The 19158-nt window shown below is 47.6% G+C and overlaps 5 protein-coding genes across 10 annotated transcripts; 3 read left to right on the top strand and 2 right to left on the bottom strand.

Moving 5' to 3' along the window:
* The first annotated feature begins 118 nt into the window (after positions 1-118).
* LOC129185366 (tropomyosin alpha-4 chain-like) lies at positions 119-3730 on the top strand. 2 transcript variants are annotated; one of them, XM_054782344.1, is made up of 9 exons: positions 119-365; positions 727-880; positions 950-1083; positions 1164-1281; positions 2504-2574; positions 2707-2782; positions 3126-3188; positions 3258-3327; positions 3404-3730. In XM_054782344.1, exons 2-9 carry the CDS (start codon positions 746-748, stop codon positions 3484-3486), a joined length of 750 nt encoding a protein of 249 aa, XP_054638319.1. In that variant the 5' UTR covers positions 119-365; positions 727-745; the 3' UTR covers positions 3487-3730. The 2 variants fall into 2 exon arrangements, with proteins under 2 accessions (XP_054638319.1, XP_054638318.1); XM_054782343.1 differs by lacking the exon at positions 2707-2782 and adding an exon at positions 2956-3031 and having other exon boundaries at positions 120-365.
* pmvk (phosphomevalonate kinase) lies at positions 1095-10244 on the bottom strand. Of its 2 annotated transcripts, XM_054782346.1 has the most exons (5): positions 4981-8762; positions 4836-4899; positions 4379-4531; positions 4177-4306; positions 1098-3902 (listed from the first exon to the last, which is right to left on the bottom strand). In XM_054782346.1, the coding sequence occupies exons 1-5, from the start codon at positions 5073-5075 to the stop codon at positions 3760-3762; spliced, it is 585 nt and encodes a 194-aa protein (XP_054638321.1). In that variant the 5' UTR covers positions 5076-8762; the 3' UTR covers positions 1098-3759. The 2 variants fall into 2 exon arrangements, with proteins under 2 accessions (XP_054638322.1, XP_054638321.1); XM_054782347.1 differs by lacking the exons at positions 4836-4899; positions 4981-8762 and adding an exon at positions 8785-10244 and having other exon boundaries at positions 1095-3902.
* On the top strand, positions 4835-7857 carry decr1 (2,4-dienoyl CoA reductase 1, mitochondrial). Of its 3 annotated transcripts, none has more exons than XM_054782328.1 (10): positions 4835-5321; positions 5492-5600; positions 5936-6138; positions 6203-6260; positions 6500-6586; positions 6783-6930; positions 7012-7111; positions 7180-7252; positions 7340-7486; positions 7558-7857. In XM_054782328.1, exons 2-10 carry the CDS (start codon positions 5550-5552, stop codon positions 7744-7746), a joined length of 1056 nt encoding a protein of 351 aa, XP_054638303.1. In that variant the 5' UTR covers positions 4835-5321; positions 5492-5549; the 3' UTR covers positions 7747-7857. The 3 variants fall into 3 exon arrangements, with proteins under 3 accessions (XP_054638303.1, XP_054638302.1, XP_054638304.1); XM_054782329.1 differs by having other exon boundaries at positions 4839-5600; positions 7558-7620; positions 7687-7857; XM_054782327.1 differs by having other exon boundaries at positions 4835-5600.
* Positions 9724-12280, top strand: si:ch73-139j3.4 (CD82 antigen). Of its 2 annotated transcripts, XM_054782340.1 has the most exons (8): positions 9726-9927; positions 9989-10067; positions 10155-10267; positions 10339-10413; positions 10484-10579; positions 10648-10848; positions 10916-10999; positions 11057-12280. In XM_054782340.1, exons 1-8 carry the CDS (start codon positions 9859-9861, stop codon positions 11177-11179), a joined length of 840 nt encoding a protein of 279 aa, XP_054638315.1. In that variant the 5' UTR covers positions 9726-9858; the 3' UTR covers positions 11180-12280. The 2 variants fall into 2 exon arrangements, with proteins under 2 accessions (XP_054638316.1, XP_054638315.1); XM_054782341.1 differs by lacking the exon at positions 10484-10579 and having other exon boundaries at positions 9724-9927.
* An 804-nt stretch (positions 12281-13084) lies between these two features.
* Positions 13085-19102, bottom strand: thbs3a (thrombospondin 3a). The gene is made up of 23 exons (XM_054782292.1): positions 18811-19102; positions 18389-18595; positions 17960-18213; positions 17750-17849; positions 17580-17606; positions 17411-17493; positions 17302-17353; positions 17089-17237; positions 16873-17010; positions 16710-16784; positions 16476-16628; positions 16289-16399; positions 16116-16223; positions 15897-16056; positions 15691-15809; positions 15525-15577; positions 15256-15437; positions 15002-15180; positions 14893-14941; positions 14615-14811; positions 14331-14503; positions 13958-14097; positions 13085-13878 (listed from the first exon to the last, which is right to left on the bottom strand). Exons 1-23 carry the CDS (start codon positions 19100-19102, stop codon positions 13814-13816), a joined length of 3066 nt encoding a protein of 1021 aa, XP_054638267.1. The 3' UTR covers positions 13085-13813.
* Positions 19103-19158: the final 56 nt, after the last annotated feature.

Here is a 19158-nt window from a genome sequence, read left to right as displayed (position 1 = left end):
GTCTCAGATAGTGAAATATAACAATTTAGAAATCTAAGATTAGGGAAATAATTACTGCAACTGAAACGGGTGAACAAACACTTCGGGAGAAGTCGGTCGGCCTGTTACATCACTTCCTGTTCGGAGCAACGCGGAAGAGGTGGAGTTCCAGTTGGGAGTTGTTGAATACGGAAGCTGACCCGACCAGGACCAGTCACCGGACCGAGACCAAAACTAGCACTCTGATAGCCATATTTTTAACAAACTGGATGCAGAGAGGCTCGGTGATTCTTTTTCGCTCACTTAAGACGTCACGCGCACATTCCGTCTGCTAGCTGCTAAACGCTAGTTAGCCCGCTAGCTGCTAACGTCGGAGACTCGGCCAGGTAAGTGCGTGTCACCTGTTTGCTGCTAACATGCTACATGTTCGTCAGAAGAGTCAGTTTGTGATCGACTCAAGTTTGGATGTTTGGTACAAAGTGAGATGTTTGTGCGGTGACATCAGAACATTGAGTGGGTTGAACACGTCTGGACCCGCCCGAGCCTGCTCCGGTTCCTTCTTCGTTGGGAATCGTTAAGTTTTACGGGGATAGAAAGTGTCTACTCATTTGTCTACTTTTGTGTTATCGCTGGTATTAATTTGTGTATAAATGGACTTCCTGTGATGGCACCACCTGTGTTCACACAAAGTTCATTCTGAAACAGGCGCCGCCCCCTGACACACTTGTTTGACTTGTTTGTACAAAGTAACTTGCTAGAAGAAACCATGAGTGGAGGAGTGAACAGCATCGAGGCGGTGAAGAGGAAGATCAAAGTTCTTCAAGCACAAGCTGAAGAAGCTGAAGAACGAGCAGAGAAGCTGCAAGGGCAACTGGAGGAGGAGAAGAGGGCTCGGGAAGAGGTGCAGGTTCACACCATTACATGTGTGTAGATTGCTGGTCATGTGACCTTGTGCTTCTCGTGTGGGCAGGCCGAGGCGGAAGTGGCGTCTCTCAGTCGTCGTCTCCAGATGACCGAGGACAATCTAGACCAGACCCACGAGCAGCTGACCACGGCCATCGGCAAACTGGACAAGCTGGAGAAGGTGGCCGACGAGAGCGAGCGGTAACGACAAAACGAGCGGGCAGAGTAGTCGCTGGCTGGTCTTTTAACGTGATGACATCATGAGGGCTGTGTGTGTCCAGAGGGATTCGTGTGATCGAGACTCGAGCTATGAAGGACGAGGAGAAGATGGAACTTCTGAAGGTCGATCTCAAACAAGCCCAGCTGATCGCCGAGGAGGCCGACCGCAAATACGAGGAAGTACGCACATGCAAATACTAGCATCGTTTTTGTTTTAACATACATGACCATATAGCGACAAAAACATGTTAGCATACAATCAAATAATAGACAATTAACACATAATACGGCTTTACTTTCAGCTGACCCCCAAGAAGGTCAAGTTCATATAAGTTTGTTACAAAAGTAATGCAAGGATACTTTTTTATGGAACAGGGTTTTTTATTCAACTAACTAAACAGAATTATCTTAGATTTTATTCCCATGACAGCATGTCATTTTTTTTCTCTGTGACATTTACAAGTTCTCATCTGTTCTCTTTATCGCGTGTGGAGGAGCGATCACATTCATTAAATGACACGTCTTTATTTTGACTTTGTGGATTATTTTGTATTCTTTCTATTGCTTTCTGTTATGAAAGTTTGTGAAGTACTGCACGCGCTCATGTACAGTGGAACCTCGCTTTTACAACCCCTCAGTTTTCGCATGATTTGTTTTTTGGGCGAAAATGTTGGCTTGGTTCTCATGGTTCTCATTCTCATCTCGGTTATCGTGTAATATCGCACGTAACAAAGTTGTCTTTTACCCTCTGGCATGTTGAATCTTGTGTATGCAACTCGCTTCAAATTACATATCCCTCCAACTGTGTTCGTAACGTGCCTGTTAGCCTGCTCTCAACTGGAAACCGGAACCGGAAGTGAATTTCCCCCACGATGACGTCATTACCGGTTGACTCCATAGTTCTTAACACAGACCACAGTTTATTTTATTTTTTTTAACGCCTACAAAATAAGCCACGATGGAGCCAAAGAAAGCCTTGACAAAGAAGGTGAAAAACACTTGAAGTCAAGAAATAACTTGTTGCAAAGTACCAGGGTGTTCTCCATGTGGGTTTCTCCTCCCCTCCTCACTCGGTCATTGCCAACAAAAGTCTTCAATAAGGTAAAAGTGATGTTTACATGCATTTTGCATTGTTTTCTGCATGTAAAACTATAATTGTTCGTGTTTTGTGTTAACATTTTTGAACGCATTATTTGGATTTACATTACGTTTCCTATGAGGACATTTTTTTTCCGGACAATACAATTTTACACAGGTTTTTTTGGAATGAATTAATAACAAAAACTGAGGTAGCACTGTACTGTGTTTGTGAAAATCTCATTTTGAGGCATCACTTTTTTTTCTTTTTTTTTCCTCCACTTGATGATCACATGCCCGACATGGTGTGGTGTTTGATTGACAGGTGGCTCGTAAATTGGTGATGGGGGAGCGTGATCTGGAGCGCGCTGAAGCCCGAGCAGAGCAAGCTGAAAGGTTACAATGCACTCATGCACACACAAACACACGCTTCTTGGTTGTTTAGGCACAAGCAGCTTCCTCCTTCCTGCGTATCCAATTCCTGCTGTCTACTTCCTTTGTATCCACTTTCTGCCATGCGGCAAACAGTAATGCTAGGAGCTTGGAGGAGCAGTTGAGGAGTTTGGACCAATCAGTGAAGAGCTTGCAGGCTTCTCAGGACAAGGTACTGTGGGTCCCCTGACCTCCTACCTGCTGTCAATCAGCTGACCTTTTGAACTCTGACCCTCAGCTGCTTCTTCAGCTCCTCCTCCTGCTGCTGCTTGGTGCGCCACCTTCCCCCACAATGCCTTGCAGTGCCGAGCGCCGCATTCTGACCTTCTCTTTTATGGTCTGCAGCAAAAGTCGCGAGTTGGAGGAGGAGCTGAAAACCCTCTCCGCGAGTTCAAAGAGTCTGGAGTCTCAGACTGAGAAGGTAGGAGGTCAGGGGTCAGTGTCAAGGCCTGTGATTGTTCAGCACGTCAACCAGCTTTTTTTTTTTTTTTTTTTTTTTTTTTTTGCCTTTTCAGTTCTCCCAGCAGGAGGACCGCTACGAGGACGAGATCCAGAAACTGAGCAGTAAACTGAAGGAGGTGTGAAAGCAAACTCATGTTTACTCGGCCGGTAGCTTCCCGTTCATTCTGCATCTCCTTCCTGTCCAGGCCGAGGCCAGAGCAGAGAGTGCGGAGCGTACGGTGACCAAACTGGAGAAAACCATCGACGGCCTGGAAGGTGCGGCGGTCCGCCCCCGTTGGCTGGCTGTAGCATGTCACATGACTGCAGGTTCTGACTGATGTTTTCTTTCCAGACTCGCTGGATGCGGCCAAGAACGCCAACATGGAGCTGCATGCCACCCTCAACCAGACCATGGAGGAGCTCAACTCGTGCTGAACAACGGCGTCTCAAAGGGAACACTCGCGACCATTCCTCTCGTTAATCAGTGGGATTAGTAGTCAGACGCTCGCTTGATTTCTTGCTTGGCTTGGTGGAAACAGCCAATTGTATTCTTCTGCCAAACTAAAGGGGCCAATTAGAGGTGAGAGACGCCTCTCTGGATGAAAACATGTTTTTATGCTGTGATGATGCCATCACAAGACGCCTTTTTCTAAAATAAAAGCACCAAGTTCAAATGTTATCGTGATTTTTCTTTTAAATGTCATTAAGTTATTGATCAGCAGCTTGTGTCGCCAGCGCCAGAATGGGCAACAGCTGCTCCTCTAAAGAGGGGGCGTCTGCTTCATTGGTGATAGTCCAATCAAAATGCACCCCGCTGTCCAGCCCGCACTCAGACTCCGCATCATCAACACCTGCACAAAAAAACATGAGTTTGTGAGCCATTAGGTCAGGGGTGTCAAACTCGTGCCATGGAGGGCCGAGACACTGCAGGTTTTCTTTCCAGCCAGTCACTAAAGCAGGTGATTTTAATGATCAACACCTTCAGTTTGAGGGAAGGAGCTCATCAATTAAATCACCTGCTGAAGAAATTGGTTGGAGAGAAAACATGCAGCATCTCGGCCCTCCAGGGCACGAGTTTGACACGTGCATTAGGTGGATGCTCTGTCCTTGCTCTGCTCGTCATACCTGAGGTGAAGCTCCACCCCCTCCTCTTCCTGGTTTCTTCACTACTTTCAACTCGGACACATCGAGTCTGTTGAGGAAACCTGTTCCAAAACCACTGCAGGTCTGACAGCCGCCGTGCGTCACTCACCACCTGGCCAATCACAGAACATATTGACACCCCTGTGTGAGTTGCTAGCTGCTTGCTATGCTGGCGCTGATGTACCCAAACTGGTTGCCAAGCTCCTCTGGTTGCTAGACGACAGAAGAATCCAGGGTCTTGTAGTCGTCGAGCTTCACCCCAGCGAATCATATCGGCCCGATACCGCTCCTTGTAGAGGCCGGGCCCCAACAGCTGGTCCAGGTCTAGACCGTGTTCCTGCATGAGTAGAACCTTGTTTAGAACAAATGAAAAGGATCACGTGGCTCTCAATACCCGATGTACTCAATGATTACAAAGAATTACTACGCTGGAGCAATCCTGAATGTTAAGAAAGCTGAATGTTTAAGAATGTAAACGTTTTCTTTCATAGGCGGTTACTACAATTATTATGGAACTGCATGGAAAATAACATTTTACCACCTAACAATTATTTTCATCTGCTCGTCAATCTTTTATTTTGAAGAGATTTTGAAGAGACGGACCCAATCACTTCGTGATGTCACACGTCACGTGGTCTCACCTGAGCGTACTGTTGTTTGAGGGGCGCAGAAAGACGTACGACGCCGCAAACGTCACCCCCTAAACTGGAGAGCGACAGCATTAAGAATATTAACAATAGTAAAAGTGTTAACTATATTAATAACGTGCACATAATTTTTGTTTACCGTTCCAAGATCACATTCGTCACGTAATCTTTTCCGGACTTCCGCTTCCCGCTGAATATCACTATGAGTTTTGGTTCCATATTTGGACTTTCCATCTAGTCAAACTGATCAGATATCATTCACACTGATCAGGTAATGGATCACTGTTGGTCGGATCGAGCAGCTACGTGGTTCGGGTCCTTTTCGGAAAAAAATCGGAAGCGACAGATATAACCGGAAGCATTTCAAAATAAGAGGCTGGTCAATTGATGTTGTGTTGGTAGGCTCCGTTGATGGTCGATCTTATTGGACTTCATCGCACAACTAAAAGCTCCAGTTGACTAGTGGCTGATTTCTTCCCGGTTTGTCCGCTCTTTCCTTAAAAAGTTTTTCTTTCTCAACTCTTTTTCATGCCAAAAGCTGTATTTTCTGCAATACGCTTACCTTTCAAGCACGTTCTTTTTTTCAAAAGACATGATTTACTTTTAAAACACTTTAGTGCCTTAAGAAGTCTTTCTTTTCCTTTAAAAAGTGTTTTTCTTTGAAAAAACACAACGCCATACAATCTGGGCCAAAGGTCTTCAGCAAACATGGCGGCAGTAGTTCTTCGAAGGAAGATTTTCAAGACGTCATTTTTAGCGGTGAGTTTGGTGTTTTTCTACATAAAACCTGTACTTGCACTTTTAATTATGTTTTCTTTCAAGTTCGGTAACAATTGTCTTAAAGAGCGTTTTTTAAAGCCGTTAATGAAGAATTGCAGTTCAACTCTATGGCCACCAGATAGAACTGTAGCACCAATTCGTGTGCCTGACATTCAGAATGTTCTGAATTGGGAAATGGACTCGGACCAGTGTGTGGGTTCTTTCCAGTTCAAAAACCTGTTCGCCTCCAAATTGTCCATTTCTGTCCATGCTTAAATATTTATGTTATGTGTCACTTTGAACGAATTAATGAATGTTCTCATTTCTCTTGGCAGTCATGTTTCCACAGTTCACCGGCCGTTCTTCAACAGCCTCCTCTTCCTCAGTCACGCTTCTTCCCGCCGCAAGAGGCGCCCATGCTGGCACCCGGTAGCTTCAACGGCCGCGTGGCTTTCATCACGGGAGGCGGGACAGGATTGGGCCGTGCCATGACGACCACCCTGTCACAGCTGGGAGCGGAGTGTGTCATTGCTAGCAGGTGAGCTGCATGTGTACGCTATCAAGCTCCAGTACTGACTGAGTACTCACTCTCTTCTGTACAGGAAGTTGGACATCCTGCAGCAAACAGCTGATGAGATCAGCAGCCAGACTGGAAACAAGGTACCTGCCACACCTGTGCTGTGCACTTTGTACCTGGGTGTGTGAATTTTGACAGTGTAGTGTTGTACTATCATCACACAAATGGCCATCACAATATTTACCTTCTTCCATTACAGACTGAGTTCTTTCGTAGTACAGAGTGTGAACACACTTAATGCACTTAAAAGACTTAAGTGTGTGAGTGCACGAATGAGACACAGCAGTGATGTCATTGTTTGACTGTCATGTTGGTGTCTCAGGTTCATGCGGTCCAGGTTGATGTCAGAGATCCTCGGGCTGTAACACGTTGTGTGGACCACATGGAAAGTCTGACAGGCTTACCTGATGTAAGGACACACAGACGCACACACGATGCCATGGCAAAAATCAGGTGACTTTCATCTATCATGTATCAGTCATCGATCTTCTGTCACGCCGTTGCTCATATTCAATATATCACATAGAGGATATTTGTTATATAATATTGTAACCTAACCAGGGCTGTGGTCGTGATGACATCATGTTGTGTTGCCATCGCTGCAGGTGATCATCAACAACGCAGCAGGAAACTTCGTTTCCCCGTCAGAAAATCTGTCAGCCAACGCCTGGAAGACCATCACGGACATCGTCCTGAACGGAACTGCCTTCACCTCTCTGGAGCTCGCCAAGAGACTCATCAACAGCGGCAAAGGTAGGAGGTCGCCATTAGTTGTACTCACTAAGGTCACAGGTCATTCACGTGTCTATCAGTGTCTTCATCTTTGTCCATCAGGTGCGTCCTTCCTGGCCATCACCACTATATACGCCGAATCAGGATCCGGTTTTGTGGTTCCGAGCGCATCGGCGAAGGCGGGTGTGGAGGCGCTGTACAAGTGAGTGCGACCTTTGACCTTCATGTAGACCAGAAGGTTTCCATGGGGACCACCTTGGTGTGTTTCAGGTCTTTGGCAGCAGAGTGGGGACGCTACGGGCTCAGGTTCAACATCATCCAGCCTGGACCCATCAGAACCAAGGTACAAGTTTTGGCATGGTCTTCACACGTTTTGAACATATTCTTAACGTGTTTTTCACATGTTTAGCGCCTGTGCTGGTGTCTTTAGGGGGCCTTCAGCCGCTTGGATCCAACAGGACAATTTGAAGCTGGAATGCTGAGCCGGATTCCAACGGGTCGACTGGGAAAACCCGCTGAGGTGGCAAACCTGGCGACGTACATGTGCAGCGACTACGCTAGCTGGATGTCTGGAGCGGTGAGTGGTGGATCTAGACTCTAGCAATCGACCCCGTAAGACTCGATGGAAATGGATGTGTTTGTGGTCAGGTGGTCCGTTTCGATGGCGGCGAGTACGTGATGATGGCGGGAGAATTTAACGAGCTGCGCAGAGTAAGTGTTGCACTCCAATGTTTGCCTTATTGTGTTGTAACATTGCTTGTCAATCATCCCTGGCAGGTAACACCTGATCAATGGAAGCTGATGGAAAAGATGATCAGAAGCACCAAAGGTTCCTGAAAAGCCTCATAAGGCAACACACCCACTTGATGATGTTGTGAAGTTCAAGGAAAGAGAATGTTAAAAGTGAAACAGAAAATAAACAGTACTGCGATGGTGGATGCCAACTTACTTTGTCAAGTCCGGTTCTTGGCTTTGTACTCAGTGCGCGTTCACATAAAAGGGGTTGTTTGACGCCATATTATTCTACCTCCATGCAAAAATGAAGCGACCCCAGCTGGTGTTTTACACAAGAGGAGCGTGTAAATGCGTAAGTTAACACTGATTATTTTGGGGTGGCATGGCCCAGGTGGTAGAGTGGTCGTCTCCCAACCTGAAGGTTGTGGGTTCCATCCTCTGTCCTCCTGTGACAGAGATACTGAACCCCTAGTTGCTGCGTCATCCGCAGGTAAATGTGCTAACCGTGTGAAAGCACTTTGAGTGCCTTGGAGGTGGAAAAGCACTATACAAGTGAAATACCAGGTGTCCAAACTTTTCCCAGTGTGGGCCGCATACGGTAAAATCAAAGGATACGGGAGCCACTTTGATATTTTACATTTTGTAAAACAACCCATTTTCTCCACTGCTCGTTTTTTTTCCATTTACAAATATTTGATCTTTTGTCACTTTTTTCATAACACTGAAACTGTATTACCGTAATATTTTGACTTTATTCTCATATCACAAGTTTTTTCCAACCTAATTTTTCAAAAATTGCAACTTTTTTTTTTGTTTTGTTACTAATATTGTGAAAGTTATTGTGAAAATGTTTTTTGTCATAGTATTATGTTATTCTAATGTTTTTGCTTTATTTTTGTGAAATGACTGCTCTTTTTCTATTTTTCTTGTTTTTGTTAGTTTTCTAATTGAATTTTATTTTAAAATGTGTCGAGGACTGAACACCCCATACTATACCCTTAGTGTTTAACATTGTGCAACTTTTACTTATTAACACCCTTATCCCTAAAAAAAACTGGAGCAACAACTGTTTTTTTCATCTTTTAAATATGTCTATATTGTTTTCATATTTTACTGACGTCATTGTGTTACATGCTGTACCTGGCGGTGACCACTAGGTAGCAGTGTTGAGGTGTCTTGTGACGAGTTTGTACTTGCTCTCAGGTCCACCGTGTTCTCAATGAATGGTGACGCCATCTCCACGAGTTACACTGAAAGAGCAGCTTTCATAGGCGAGTTTAAGATGAAACTCTGGACATTATGAGCCGAGTGTAACTTACGACGGTGATCTAGCTCAGTTAAAAGAGAGCCACCTTTGTAGTAAAGGCAAGCTTTAGCCTCAACAGACCTCGCTAACCTATTAAATTCGCTTCGCAGTAGAGCACACCCCTCTGGATAGCTGGAGGCGGGACTTGGAATGTAGCTCAACGATTGGTTAATTCTTGGTCGCAACTTGAAAAGCGATTGGCTCTCACAGCCAAGCCTGACCTGTATTAGAAAATAGTGTTAAAGGCCAACAAATGTTAACGTTTTAGTTTAACTGGAAGATATCAAACAAAGTTCCATTGAAGTCCATCACGTGTTTAGACAATTGATGCACATGTATGACAGCAAGCAGGAAGAAGCAGAGTTGATTTAAAACCATGTCTCAATTCATGCCTTCCGATTACTAATAGTGTGTTCGCTTCATGTGTTTAACGTGTACCAATTTTCAATTTTCGTTAATGAATAAAGATGTGTAATAGTAAAGTTCATAGCATTTGTAGATAGCTTATTCAGAAATAAAGAATAAATTAATTGTAAATGTAAATGTGTAATAAAAAATAGTTTGAAATGAGTTTTGTTTTCAAGCAGTTACTGTTTACTGTGTAATTTACTTTATATGTTCTATGCCGCCCTGGAAAATTGCCCATGTGGCCCACAGCTAGAACCGCCAGTGGCAACAGATAATGTAATATGTTGCTAGTTGACTCTTGAGTGCTTTGTTTCAAAAGTTGTCCTCAGCTGTTGTGTGCTTTTATTGTGGAAAGCACTGTGACGCATGACATATTTATGGTCCAAAGTTCATTGCGTGTGTCCCTTGGAGACAAGAGGTGAAAGTTCACAGGCAATAAGGAAGTGGTGTGTGTGATTAATAGAACCAGCAGCAGAACGCGTGTGGATCCTGAGGTGAGCATGATGAAGTTGTTGGTGAAAGTTGAGCTGGTGAAATTCATCTTCCTGGTGGTGAACGTCTTCTTCCTGGTGAGTCCGACACGCTCGCACCTCACAAGCTTCCTTGGTGACCTCTGACCTGCGCATGCAGGCTCTGGGCACCAGTGTGGCCGCTTGTGGCGTTTGGATCCGGTTTGACTCGAGCAGCTTCATTGGAGCCGTTTCTTCCGGTAACATCAACAATCTCAAAGCGCACACTCTGACCCGATAGCTCGGCTCGTGTGTGTGTGTATGTGTGTGTGTGTGTGTGTGTCCAGAGGAGCTGCAGATGGTGGGGGTGGGGCTGCTGTTGATTGGCATCCTGGTGATGGTGTCCGGCATGGTGGCGTGTTTTGGAGCTTGCTGGGAAAAAAGACTTTTTCTACTCGCTGTGAGTAAACTCTCAGTGGTCATAAGACCCATGGGTCGCCATGCCACATGACCCGCTGTGCTCTGTGCTAGTACGTGTGCTTCCTGCTGCTGCTGATCCTGGGGCAGCTGCTGGTCCTGCTGCTGCTGCTGGTCAACAAACGCCAGGTGAGCTTTACACGTGCACACGCGACATCATCAAAAGCCGCCCGCCAACGTCTGTGTGCGTTGTGAGCAGATTGAGGAGCACGCCGACACCGCTGTGGGTCAGATGATTCTTCGCTATGTCGGCACCGGTCGCCAGGACCGACTCCTGGACAACATGCAGCACCATGTCAGACACTTTCTGTTTTGTACTTCCTGACTCCACGTGTCGTCTGAACGCACGCTTTCTGCCAGCAGGAGGCGTGTTGCGGCCTCACGGGCTCATCTGATTGGTTGCAGAATTCTTTCATCCAGACGCTCAACCTGAGCGGGATGCACGTGTTTCCTTGTTCGTGTTTCAGCTCGCATCAGCCCACCTACACGTCACCGTGGTGCTCACAAGTGATCAACGCGTCTCATGTGCACATCATCAGACCTAGAAACCACACACACGAGCAGGTAGGTGCACACACCTTCTTGAGCTAACGCTAACGAGGCTAACGCTGGGCTGCACTCGGCGTGGCAGGGCTGCAGAGAGAAGCTTCGTGATTGGCTCCAGGTGAACATTGTGACCATGGTGGCCATGGACGTCACCCTGATGGTTATACAGGTACGCACGGTGATGCATTATGGGCATCGGTCACCATCGTGACGCGCTTCTTGTCAGGTCCTGCAGTTGGCGCTGGCGGCCCAGCTCTACCGGTCCTTTGGCCAGAAGACAACCAATGAGATAGAAGCTATTGACCACACCCCCCTCAGCAGTGACATGGACAACCGATATGGACGCTGACTCCGCCCACCAGAACCTTGAAACATCTTAACTTTTTGCATTGTCTCAATGACGAGTCTGACGACGTACATGGTACTATGCTGTATGTTTGCGTTTACATACTCTATATGGTATGCATATACACTAGTATATACTGTATACTGTAATGTAAATATAAAGTACAGTGTTACCTCGTTTATCGCAGGGGATAGGTTCCCAAAATAGCCCACAATAAGTGAAATCCGCCAAGTAGCCAACATCATTTTTTTACAATTATTATATGTTTTAATGCTGTAAAACCCCTCACCATACACTTTATACACTTTTATCTGACAGACAATAACATTTTCTCACATTTCTCTCTTGTTTAAACACTCTCAAAAAAGTTCAAACCTTCGTTTGAGTTTTAATCATCAACCTGCGAGGTTGGACACAAGAAATTATTAAGTGACTCACACGTATTTCACTCATCTGACCACGGCTCTTCATCCTGGCGCCGTTCCGCTGTACTGTAGCGTTTTTGTATCCTTGTTAAGACATACTGCTGCAGTACTCCTCCTGTTGTAGTCCTCCTCCTTCGTACCGAAGATTAATTTCCAAGCGAGCAAGCAAGCTAGCGATGGCACAGGGGACACGGCGGGGCGGCACAAGGAGTTTGATTGACAGTGGTCAACTTCCCACAATGCAATTTTTCTTAAAGGGCCAGGCTCGGGCAGTAACAGCCCTCATACGCTGTAGTAAAAAAAAAAGAAGCACTAAAACATGATAGATACATACTGTACATGTATACTGTACAGTAGAAGGAGTTACATTTGGGGACCGGGACTGCTTGTCTGTTGTACTTCCAGTAGTGACTTATGATCATATATTAACTTGTGTTGTTCACCTCGCTGCACTTTTTAAGGGCCGGATGGACTGTCAAAGCTAGTTTCTTTAGCCAAACTTCTCATGGCACACGTCAAGGACCACCGAACAAAGTGCGGAATCTCAACACTTGATGAAAAAACATGATCAGGGAACCATAAAGACATAAACATGTAAAAACGGTGGGCTTTTTAACAGTGCTACATGTGTTTTGTACATTTTACCTGCATCATCACATATTTATAAATTATTACTGACTTATGGTCAATGAGATGTGTTCTTTAAGACCACAGCCTTTAAAAGACAAAATCTTGGCAAAAATGTGGATTCAACACTGTCATGATCTCTTGATGGCAAAGGCAAAAATGCTTTCTCTCACTGAACTCAGGTTGATCAGGTTGATTTTGATCAGCATACAGTAGATCTGCATAAGCAAGGCCTGTCGCAACACAGCATTGCTGCTGAGGTTGGACGCAGTAAGACAGTCTTCTTCAAAGATCTTGAGTTTTATGGAACAAAAAAGTGAATTGCTAGACCCACAAAAATTGTCTGTCTGTCTTGTCCCCTTCAACACCACAAAATCGTCCGTTTGGAATTTGCACAAAAGCACCAAACGGGACAAGGTAGAAGAAAGTTTTGTTTTCTGATGAGAAAAAATGGAACCTTGATGGTCCTGATGACTTCCAACGTTACTGGCGTGACAAGACGCTTTCCACACGGCACAATGCGGTGCTTTTTCCTTCAGTGGAACTATGGCGCGTCAGGTTGTGCAGGGGCGTCAAATGACAGATGGCTATGTGGAGATGTTGCGGGGGGTATCCCTCATCACTGCAGGTTCTTGTCTGTGTGGTAATGAATTTACAACGCCTGCCTGACAAAGGACTTCTTCCAGAGGAATAGCCTCACTCTTTTGGACCATCCTGCGTGTTCCCCTGGTCTAAATCAATGGGAATGGATGGCAAGGGAAGTTTACAAAAATGGGCATCAGTTGCAGACAGTGGATGCCCTCCGTGAAGCCATCTTCACGACTTGGAGGAACATTCCCACCAGCCTCCTGGAATGGAAACAATTTGGCTACTAAAGGCAGCAAGTTCCATCGTGTCATCAAGCAGTGTATTTCTTTTTTAGGGAGGTTTTTTTTTTTTTGGTTTGCTTGTTTGCAATACATTGGCAAGGGCAAGGCAACTTTATTTATAGAGCACCATTTGTATACAAGGTCATTCAAAGTGCTTTACAGAGGGTCAAAACAAAAGGGTAAAACCACTTCATAAAATCATTCCATAACACAAACAAATTCAAAATTAAGATATTTTCAGTTGTCATATGCACAGCTGAATAGTGTTTTCAGCACAGAAATTGTTGACTCCAAAAAATAATAGTTTGTTTTTTGCATTGTGAAGCTCCAACAGCGCAAAATGTAAATTCTTAAAATTTTGTTCAGGAGTGCATATAGTGTTTAGTGCGTCACATGTTCAAAACAACTTTATTTAGACAGCAACAGTACTTCAGAGTGGGTGGGACATCCAGAATAGGCTCCACCCCTGTGATAATGTCATGGAAGAATTCAAGTCATCACCCATCAAATTTATTGGTGACGAGCCTGATAGTGTTTTTGTTTTTTACCATTATTGATTCAGAAAAATACTTCTCTTTGTTGTTGTAGATGAAGTTTATTCCTTGAAGAACACTCCACGGATTTCCAGCCAACGATTTGCCATCATTAAGTTTTATTAACATCAGTCCAGGATGGCCCCGCCTTCACCTCGCCAATGTTGGTGCCTGTCACCGGCATCACACGCGCACGTGCATCAGGACATGTTGCATGCGATGCGTGTGGAAATCTTCAGGAAGCGTGTCTGGAAGCGAACAAAGCACACGCTAACGCCCCGCTAACACGGTAACAAAGATGCTTTCTGCCGGGGTTAAAGGTCGTACCGTTACACCTGTAGCGCAGGTTGGACCAGATGATGTTCTCCTGGGAAAAGCACAAGACTCCCAGTCTCCCGCCTCTCATGGTGCTGTCAATCACCACGCCAGAGTCGGCCACCATGTTGGCACCCTCAAAGAGACGAACCCTGAAGTGGTGCACAACACACTACAGGTGTCAGGGCACAGGTGTCACACTCACCTGATGCAGCCCACCTAGGGGCACGCTCACCTAAAGTAGCCCACCTAGGGGTGCTCCCACCTAGTGTAGCCCACCTGGGGGCACTCTCACCTGATGTAGTCCACCTGGTGGCGCTCTCACCTAATCTAACCCACCTGGGAATGCTCTCACCCAATGTGGCCCACCTAGGGGCGCTCTCACCTGATGTAGCCCACTTGGGGGCGGTGGCTGAGGTGCCAGCGATACGACGTCTTGTCCTTCCAGCCAGCGTTCCTCGGATCCTTCCAAAGCAGCGTGGCCTCGCCACTTGTGTCCCCTGTGTGCCACAGAGCGTTCCTTAAGAACTGACCCGGTCCGGTCTGAGACTTCACTGCCTGACACACACGCACACGAACACACACACACACACACACACACAGTGTCATGTTTACTGCTAACACGAGAGACACATTATGTACAGTATGACCACCAGAGAGTCTGATGACCTTGAGGTGCAGGGCGGCTTGGGCGAGGGCGTGGAAGGGCGTGGACTGCCAATATTCTTGCTCCGTCTGCTTCCACATGACAGCATAGAAACTAGACGAGTCCTGGTAAGCAAAGACGAAGCCGGCGTAGTCATCGTCCGTCACCGTGTTGACGTGGAACGTTCCCTCAAAGTCCACGCCGTTGAACGCTGTGTAGCCTGCGGACACACACAAACCAGCACAGAAGGTTCCGCTCTGGGGCGTCTTGCATTAAGGAGGTCGGCCCAAAGGACACGTACCGACGGCGAGACCAGGGTCACTGTTCATGGTCTGAACAATCTCCATTCCCTGTGTGTGGAATTAGGGGTCAGAGGTCAGGTTGGCGCGACAAGCCGCTGTTGGGCTCACCTGATTCAGAACCACCCAGTTGGGGTCAACTTGGGCGTCGCCTTCTGGGTCCAAGATGACAGTTTGATAAGCCCGGAAGTCTGTCAACGTCACCTCAGCGCTCTCAGGACACGCGTCAATCACATCCAGGACGGCGTCGTTGTCAAAGTCGTCCTCACACACGTCCCCTACACCATTTACTGAGGACACCGGTCACATAGAGGCATGGAGACGGGTCGTGGAGAGACGTGAAGACATGTCAATGAGGTGTTTACCATCAGAATCTTTCTGGTTTGGGTTAACAATGAGACGACAGTTGTCACGGTCGTCAATGACGCCATCGTTGTCGTCGTCATGGTCGCAGTCATCGCCGAGGCCATCATTGTCTGAATCCAACTGGGAACTGTTTGGAATGTCAGGACAGTTGTCTCTGTTGTCTTGGTGACCGTCTCCGTCCCTGCACACGTCACACATAAAACATGTTTGCTGACAGGAGATGTGATGTCGGTTACCATGACAACACGTGCTTCTGTGTGCGTCATACGTGTCCTGGTTTGTGTCACAAATGTCTCCCACTAAGTCGTTATCGATGTCTGTCTGAAAAAAATCAAATAAGAACAGTTGAAGTACAACAACATACAATACAGTGTGTGTGTGCGTGTGCGTGTGTGTGTGTGTGTGTGTGTGTGTGTGCGTGTGTGTGTACGTACTTGTGTAGGGTTGCTGAGTTCTGGACAGGTGTCACATGCATCTCCGACTCCATCCCGATCTCTGTCCGTCTGCATGGGATTGGGAACCTTTGGACAGTTGTCAAGGACGTTCGGTATTCCTGCACACGTACGAACACATGCACACACGTGATGCAAATAAGTTAGGTCATGTGACCTGATCTCTGGCAAGGTCCCATGACTCGTACCGTCTCCATCTATGTCGAGGTCGCACGCGTCTCCTCGGGCGTTCCCGTCCGTGTCCTTCTGCTCGCTGTTGGCCACGTTGGGACAGTTGTCACACGCGTCCCCGAAAGAGTCGCTGTCGGAATTCTGCTGGTCCTTGTTGGGAACCAAACGGCAGTTGTCCTGTTGGAGACAGGGCACGTCGCGTGACCCCGCGTCTCACGGCGGACGCTCTCGCTCACCTCCACGTTTTTTATGCTGTCCCCGTCTGCGTCCTCGTCACATTGATCGCCGATCCCATCGTTGTCAGCGTCCTCCTGACCCGAGTTTGGCGTGGAAACGCAATTGTCCTGAAAGACAACAAAATGTGGTGGAGGTGACTTCTGGTGAAGTTCACATGATGATGAAGACTGACCTGTTTGCAGTGTTTGTTGTTGTCCATGCAGGGCAGCGAACGGTCGGGATAACCATCGATGTCCGTGTCCACACCGCACGTGTTTCCATTCCCCGCCCAGCCCACGTTACACTGCACACACGCACGCACGCACACACACACACTGTGAGACATAAATGGCCGTGTTGTCTTTGGGAATGAAACTGACCTTGCAGGAAACGTCTCCGTTCCACTCGATGATGCAGTGGGCGTTGGTGTCACAGGGGTTGAAGGTCAACGTGGCACACGAATTGCGGGGGAAGCAACCCGTCGTCTGGTTGCCAAGGAAACCAGGTTTACACCCCCCACACTTAAATGAGCCCTGAGAGAGACCGAGGGTCAACATACAAATGGTCACACCTTGACTAGTCCTATACAACCCTAAGTAAAGACGTCAACTCACCACTGTGTTGGTGCACACTGAGTTTGGCGTGCAGGCGTCAGGCATATCCACACACTCATCCATGTCCACACACTCCTGGAACACACACACACACTCCATTAGACTGACTGCTTTCTGTGCAGTGCTGTTCACATATGTGTGTGTACGTGTGTGTGTGTGAGACCTGCTTGTGTGTCTTCGCGTAGTCGAGTCCAGTGCCGGCCAGTGACGCCCCCCACAGGCCAGCAGGACATGGAAGACAGCTGAAGCCGCCCACCGTGTTGACACAGGCATCAGGAGAGAAACACGGGTACGCTTCACACTGGTCGAAGGATGACATCACAAGCTCATGTGTACGTGATGCACACAGAGGTGTGTGTGTGTGAGGGCGTGCCCTCACCTCGTCCACGTCACGACAGTGCGTGCCGTTGCCGCTGGTACCAGGGGGGCAGGGTCCGCAGGTGTATCCGGGAAAGTGCGGGCTGTCGGCGCAGGCCACCCCCTTGTGACATGGGTTGGGGGAGCAGCGTGAGCGTGGCTCGTGGAAGCCTGCGGACACAGGGCTGTCTTCAATCAGGTCCTCAAATGGCACACATAAAGACGAGCGACTCACCACAAACTTGACATTCCAAGATGGTGTTCCTCATCAGCGACATCTCCTTCACCTGGACAGCACCGAGATGTCACATGGCTCCGTGTGTGTGTGCGTGCGTGTGCGTCACCTGCTCCTTGATGTCCTGTCGTAGTTCTCCAAGGATTTGATTGAAGATGACCAACTGACCAATAAGAGCCTTGGCATGATCAGCTGATGGAAAGCAAATGAGTGTGATCAAAGTGAGTGATAATTGATGAGTGATGATTGATAAGTGATGATGGTCCTCACACACTCACCCAGGATGGCGTGGATGTCCCCGCCCACTGCAAACACAAACGGCTGGTTAGAATGGCAAGTAGGAAGAATGAGGCGTGAGTCACATGACTGGAGAACTTCCAGCTGAGCGAGGTGGGTGAAAGCCGGGCGTGGCCAGTAAGGGGGTGTGGCTACTGTCATGTGAGCTCACCTAAGTTGTGGGAGGAGTCACCTTGAAAGGGACAGTCAATCAGGGCACCGGCTTTAGCGACGTTGCCCCCTAGAGCCACTTGTAACGACACCACTGCGCCCTGACGCCACCGACAAGGAAGCACAAACACTTTGTCACATGGTCTCATTAATATTCATGAGGGTGCTGGCACCAGATCGGCAGGTGTGTAAAAGGCATGGCTAAACCAACCTGCAAGCGAGCATATGCCTTCTGTCCGTGTCGCATCTCCACCATCTCTGCGTCCCGCGGTAGGGGCACGGGATGTGGCACACCCTGAACCGAGTCAGCCAATCGGCAGTCCACGTAGAGCTCTGCCATCATGCTGTCCCGCTGAAGGCCTCCCAGCCGCAGGATGATGGAGTGGCTCCGCCCATCAGCCAGGTTGGCATTCTGCAAGTTGACTGTGTGGACCTTCCCGTCTGCTCGCGTGTAACGAAGCAACACTGGATGGAAACGAGAATGTGGTTAAGACAAACAAGGAAGTAAACAAGGAAGTGATAATGGCAAAGAACTCAGTGGTCAAGACAAACAAGGAAGTAAACAAGAATGTGGTCCAGATAAAGGGCAAGTGTGTCTGAAGGCGGGGCCATACAGAGCAGAGGCAGGGCTCACGTTCACCTTTGTTGATCTTCCCCATGACGGCGAGCTCTAGGTACTTCCTGTTGTCCTGTTTGCTGTACACACCCAGTAGAACGCCTCCCATCTTAGGTGGCAGACGTAACGTGGATGCCACGTAGATGTCACTGAGCGCGCTCAGACCACCAGACAGTTTCTCCACTGCAGCGATGCTCTTCTTGGAGTCTTGAAGACTCAACACATCAATCACTGGAGGAGACAAGAGTTTGACTGTTGGTTACTATGGCGACAGCAACTTTCCAGCCTACAAAAGTGGTTAAAATGTTTTGTTCAAGGTCAGAGGTCAAGGTGGGCGATTTTTCAAGTACCATTGACCCCTCCACGTTACTGCTAACAAGGTGTCTCTTTCTGAGCTCAAAGAAACTCAAGACTACAGAAAAATAACCAAGACAATTCTGCGTTACCTTGCTGGTCCGGCAGTTCCGCCGCTGCCCGAAGCATCGTGATTGACAGCACAAACGTGATGGCCGCGGGGGACCGCATCACGCCCTCCGAAGCAGACGCGGACCCGCAGTCTGCTGGCTGAAGAGAAGCAGAAGATGTCAAAGAAGCAGCGGAAGACGAGAAAGTCAAGAAAGTTCCAGTGGCTCCGTGCGCGCGCACACCGAGGACAGCGTGCGGAAAATGTGACGTCACGGCGTCCGATGTGATTTGACACTTTCGGGAAAGGAGGAAAACGGCGGCTGATGACGTCATCACCGTCGCATCATACAAGGATAGTTTATTTTTATTATAATTTTACATCATCACAC

The sequence above is a fragment of the Dunckerocampus dactyliophorus genome, chromosome 7, assembly GCF_027744805.1.
Source record: "Dunckerocampus dactyliophorus isolate RoL2022-P2 chromosome 7, RoL_Ddac_1.1, whole genome shotgun sequence".
Lineage (NCBI taxonomy): Eukaryota > Metazoa > Chordata > Actinopteri > Syngnathiformes > Syngnathidae > Dunckerocampus > Dunckerocampus dactyliophorus.
The sequence above is the reverse complement of the archived record's forward strand: the minus strand, read 5'-3'. Positions and strand labels throughout refer to the sequence as shown.

Bases quoted from the DNA above. Each gene is read 5' to 3' on its own strand.
- LOC129185366 (XM_054782344.1), top strand. From the start codon at position 746: ATGAGTGGAGGAGTGAACAGCATCGAGGCGGTGAAGAGGAAGATCAAA. The intron at 881-949 runs GTGCAGGTTCAC...TCGTGTGGGCAG, and splicing joins AGAAGAGGGCTCGGGAAGAG to GCCGAGGCGGAAGTGGCGTC. The intron at 2,783-3,125 runs GTACTGTGGGTC...TTGCCTTTTCAG, and splicing joins TGCAGGCTTCTCAGGACAAG to TTCTCCCAGCAGGAGGACCG.
- thbs3a (XM_054782292.1), bottom strand. From the start codon at position 19,102: ATGACGTCATCAGCCGCCGTTTTCCTCCTTTCCCGAAAGTGTCAAATC. The intron at 17,494-17,579 runs GTGAGTGTGTGA...GCTTTCCATCAG, and splicing joins GGACATCCACGCCATCCTGG to CTGATCATGCCAAGGCTCTT. The intron at 14,812-14,892 runs GTACGTGTCCTT...GTGTGTCCGCAG, and splicing joins TGACCCTGGTCTCGCCGTCG to GCTACACAGCGTTCAACGGC.
- si:ch73-139j3.4 (XM_054782340.1), top strand. From the start codon at position 9,859: ATGATGAAGTTGTTGGTGAAAGTTGAGCTGGTGAAATTCATCTTCCTG. The intron at 9,928-9,988 runs GTGAGTCCGACA...CTGCGCATGCAG, and splicing joins TGGTGAACGTCTTCTTCCTG to GCTCTGGGCACCAGTGTGGC. The intron at 10,268-10,338 runs GTGAGTAAACTC...GCTCTGTGCTAG, and splicing joins AAAGACTTTTTCTACTCGCT to TACGTGTGCTTCCTGCTGCT.
- pmvk (XM_054782346.1), bottom strand. From the start codon at position 5,075: ATGGAAAGTCCAAATATGGAACCAAAACTCATAGTGATATTCAGCGGG. The intron at 4,900-4,980 runs GTAAACAAAAAT...GTCGCTCTCCAG, and splicing joins ACGAATGTGATCTTGGAACG to TTTAGGGGGTGACGTTTGCG. The intron at 4,307-4,378 runs GTACATCAGCGC...GTGATTGGCCAG, and splicing joins GAGCTTGGCAACCAGTTTGG to GTGGTGAGTGACGCACGGCG.
- decr1 (XM_054782328.1), top strand. From the start codon at position 5,550: ATGGCGGCAGTAGTTCTTCGAAGGAAGATTTTCAAGACGTCATTTTTA. The intron at 6,139-6,202 runs GTGAGCTGCATG...TCTTCTGTACAG, and splicing joins GAGTGTGTCATTGCTAGCAG to GAAGTTGGACATCCTGCAGC. The intron at 6,587-6,782 runs GTAAGGACACAC...CCATCGCTGCAG, and splicing joins GTCTGACAGGCTTACCTGAT to GTGATCATCAACAACGCAGC.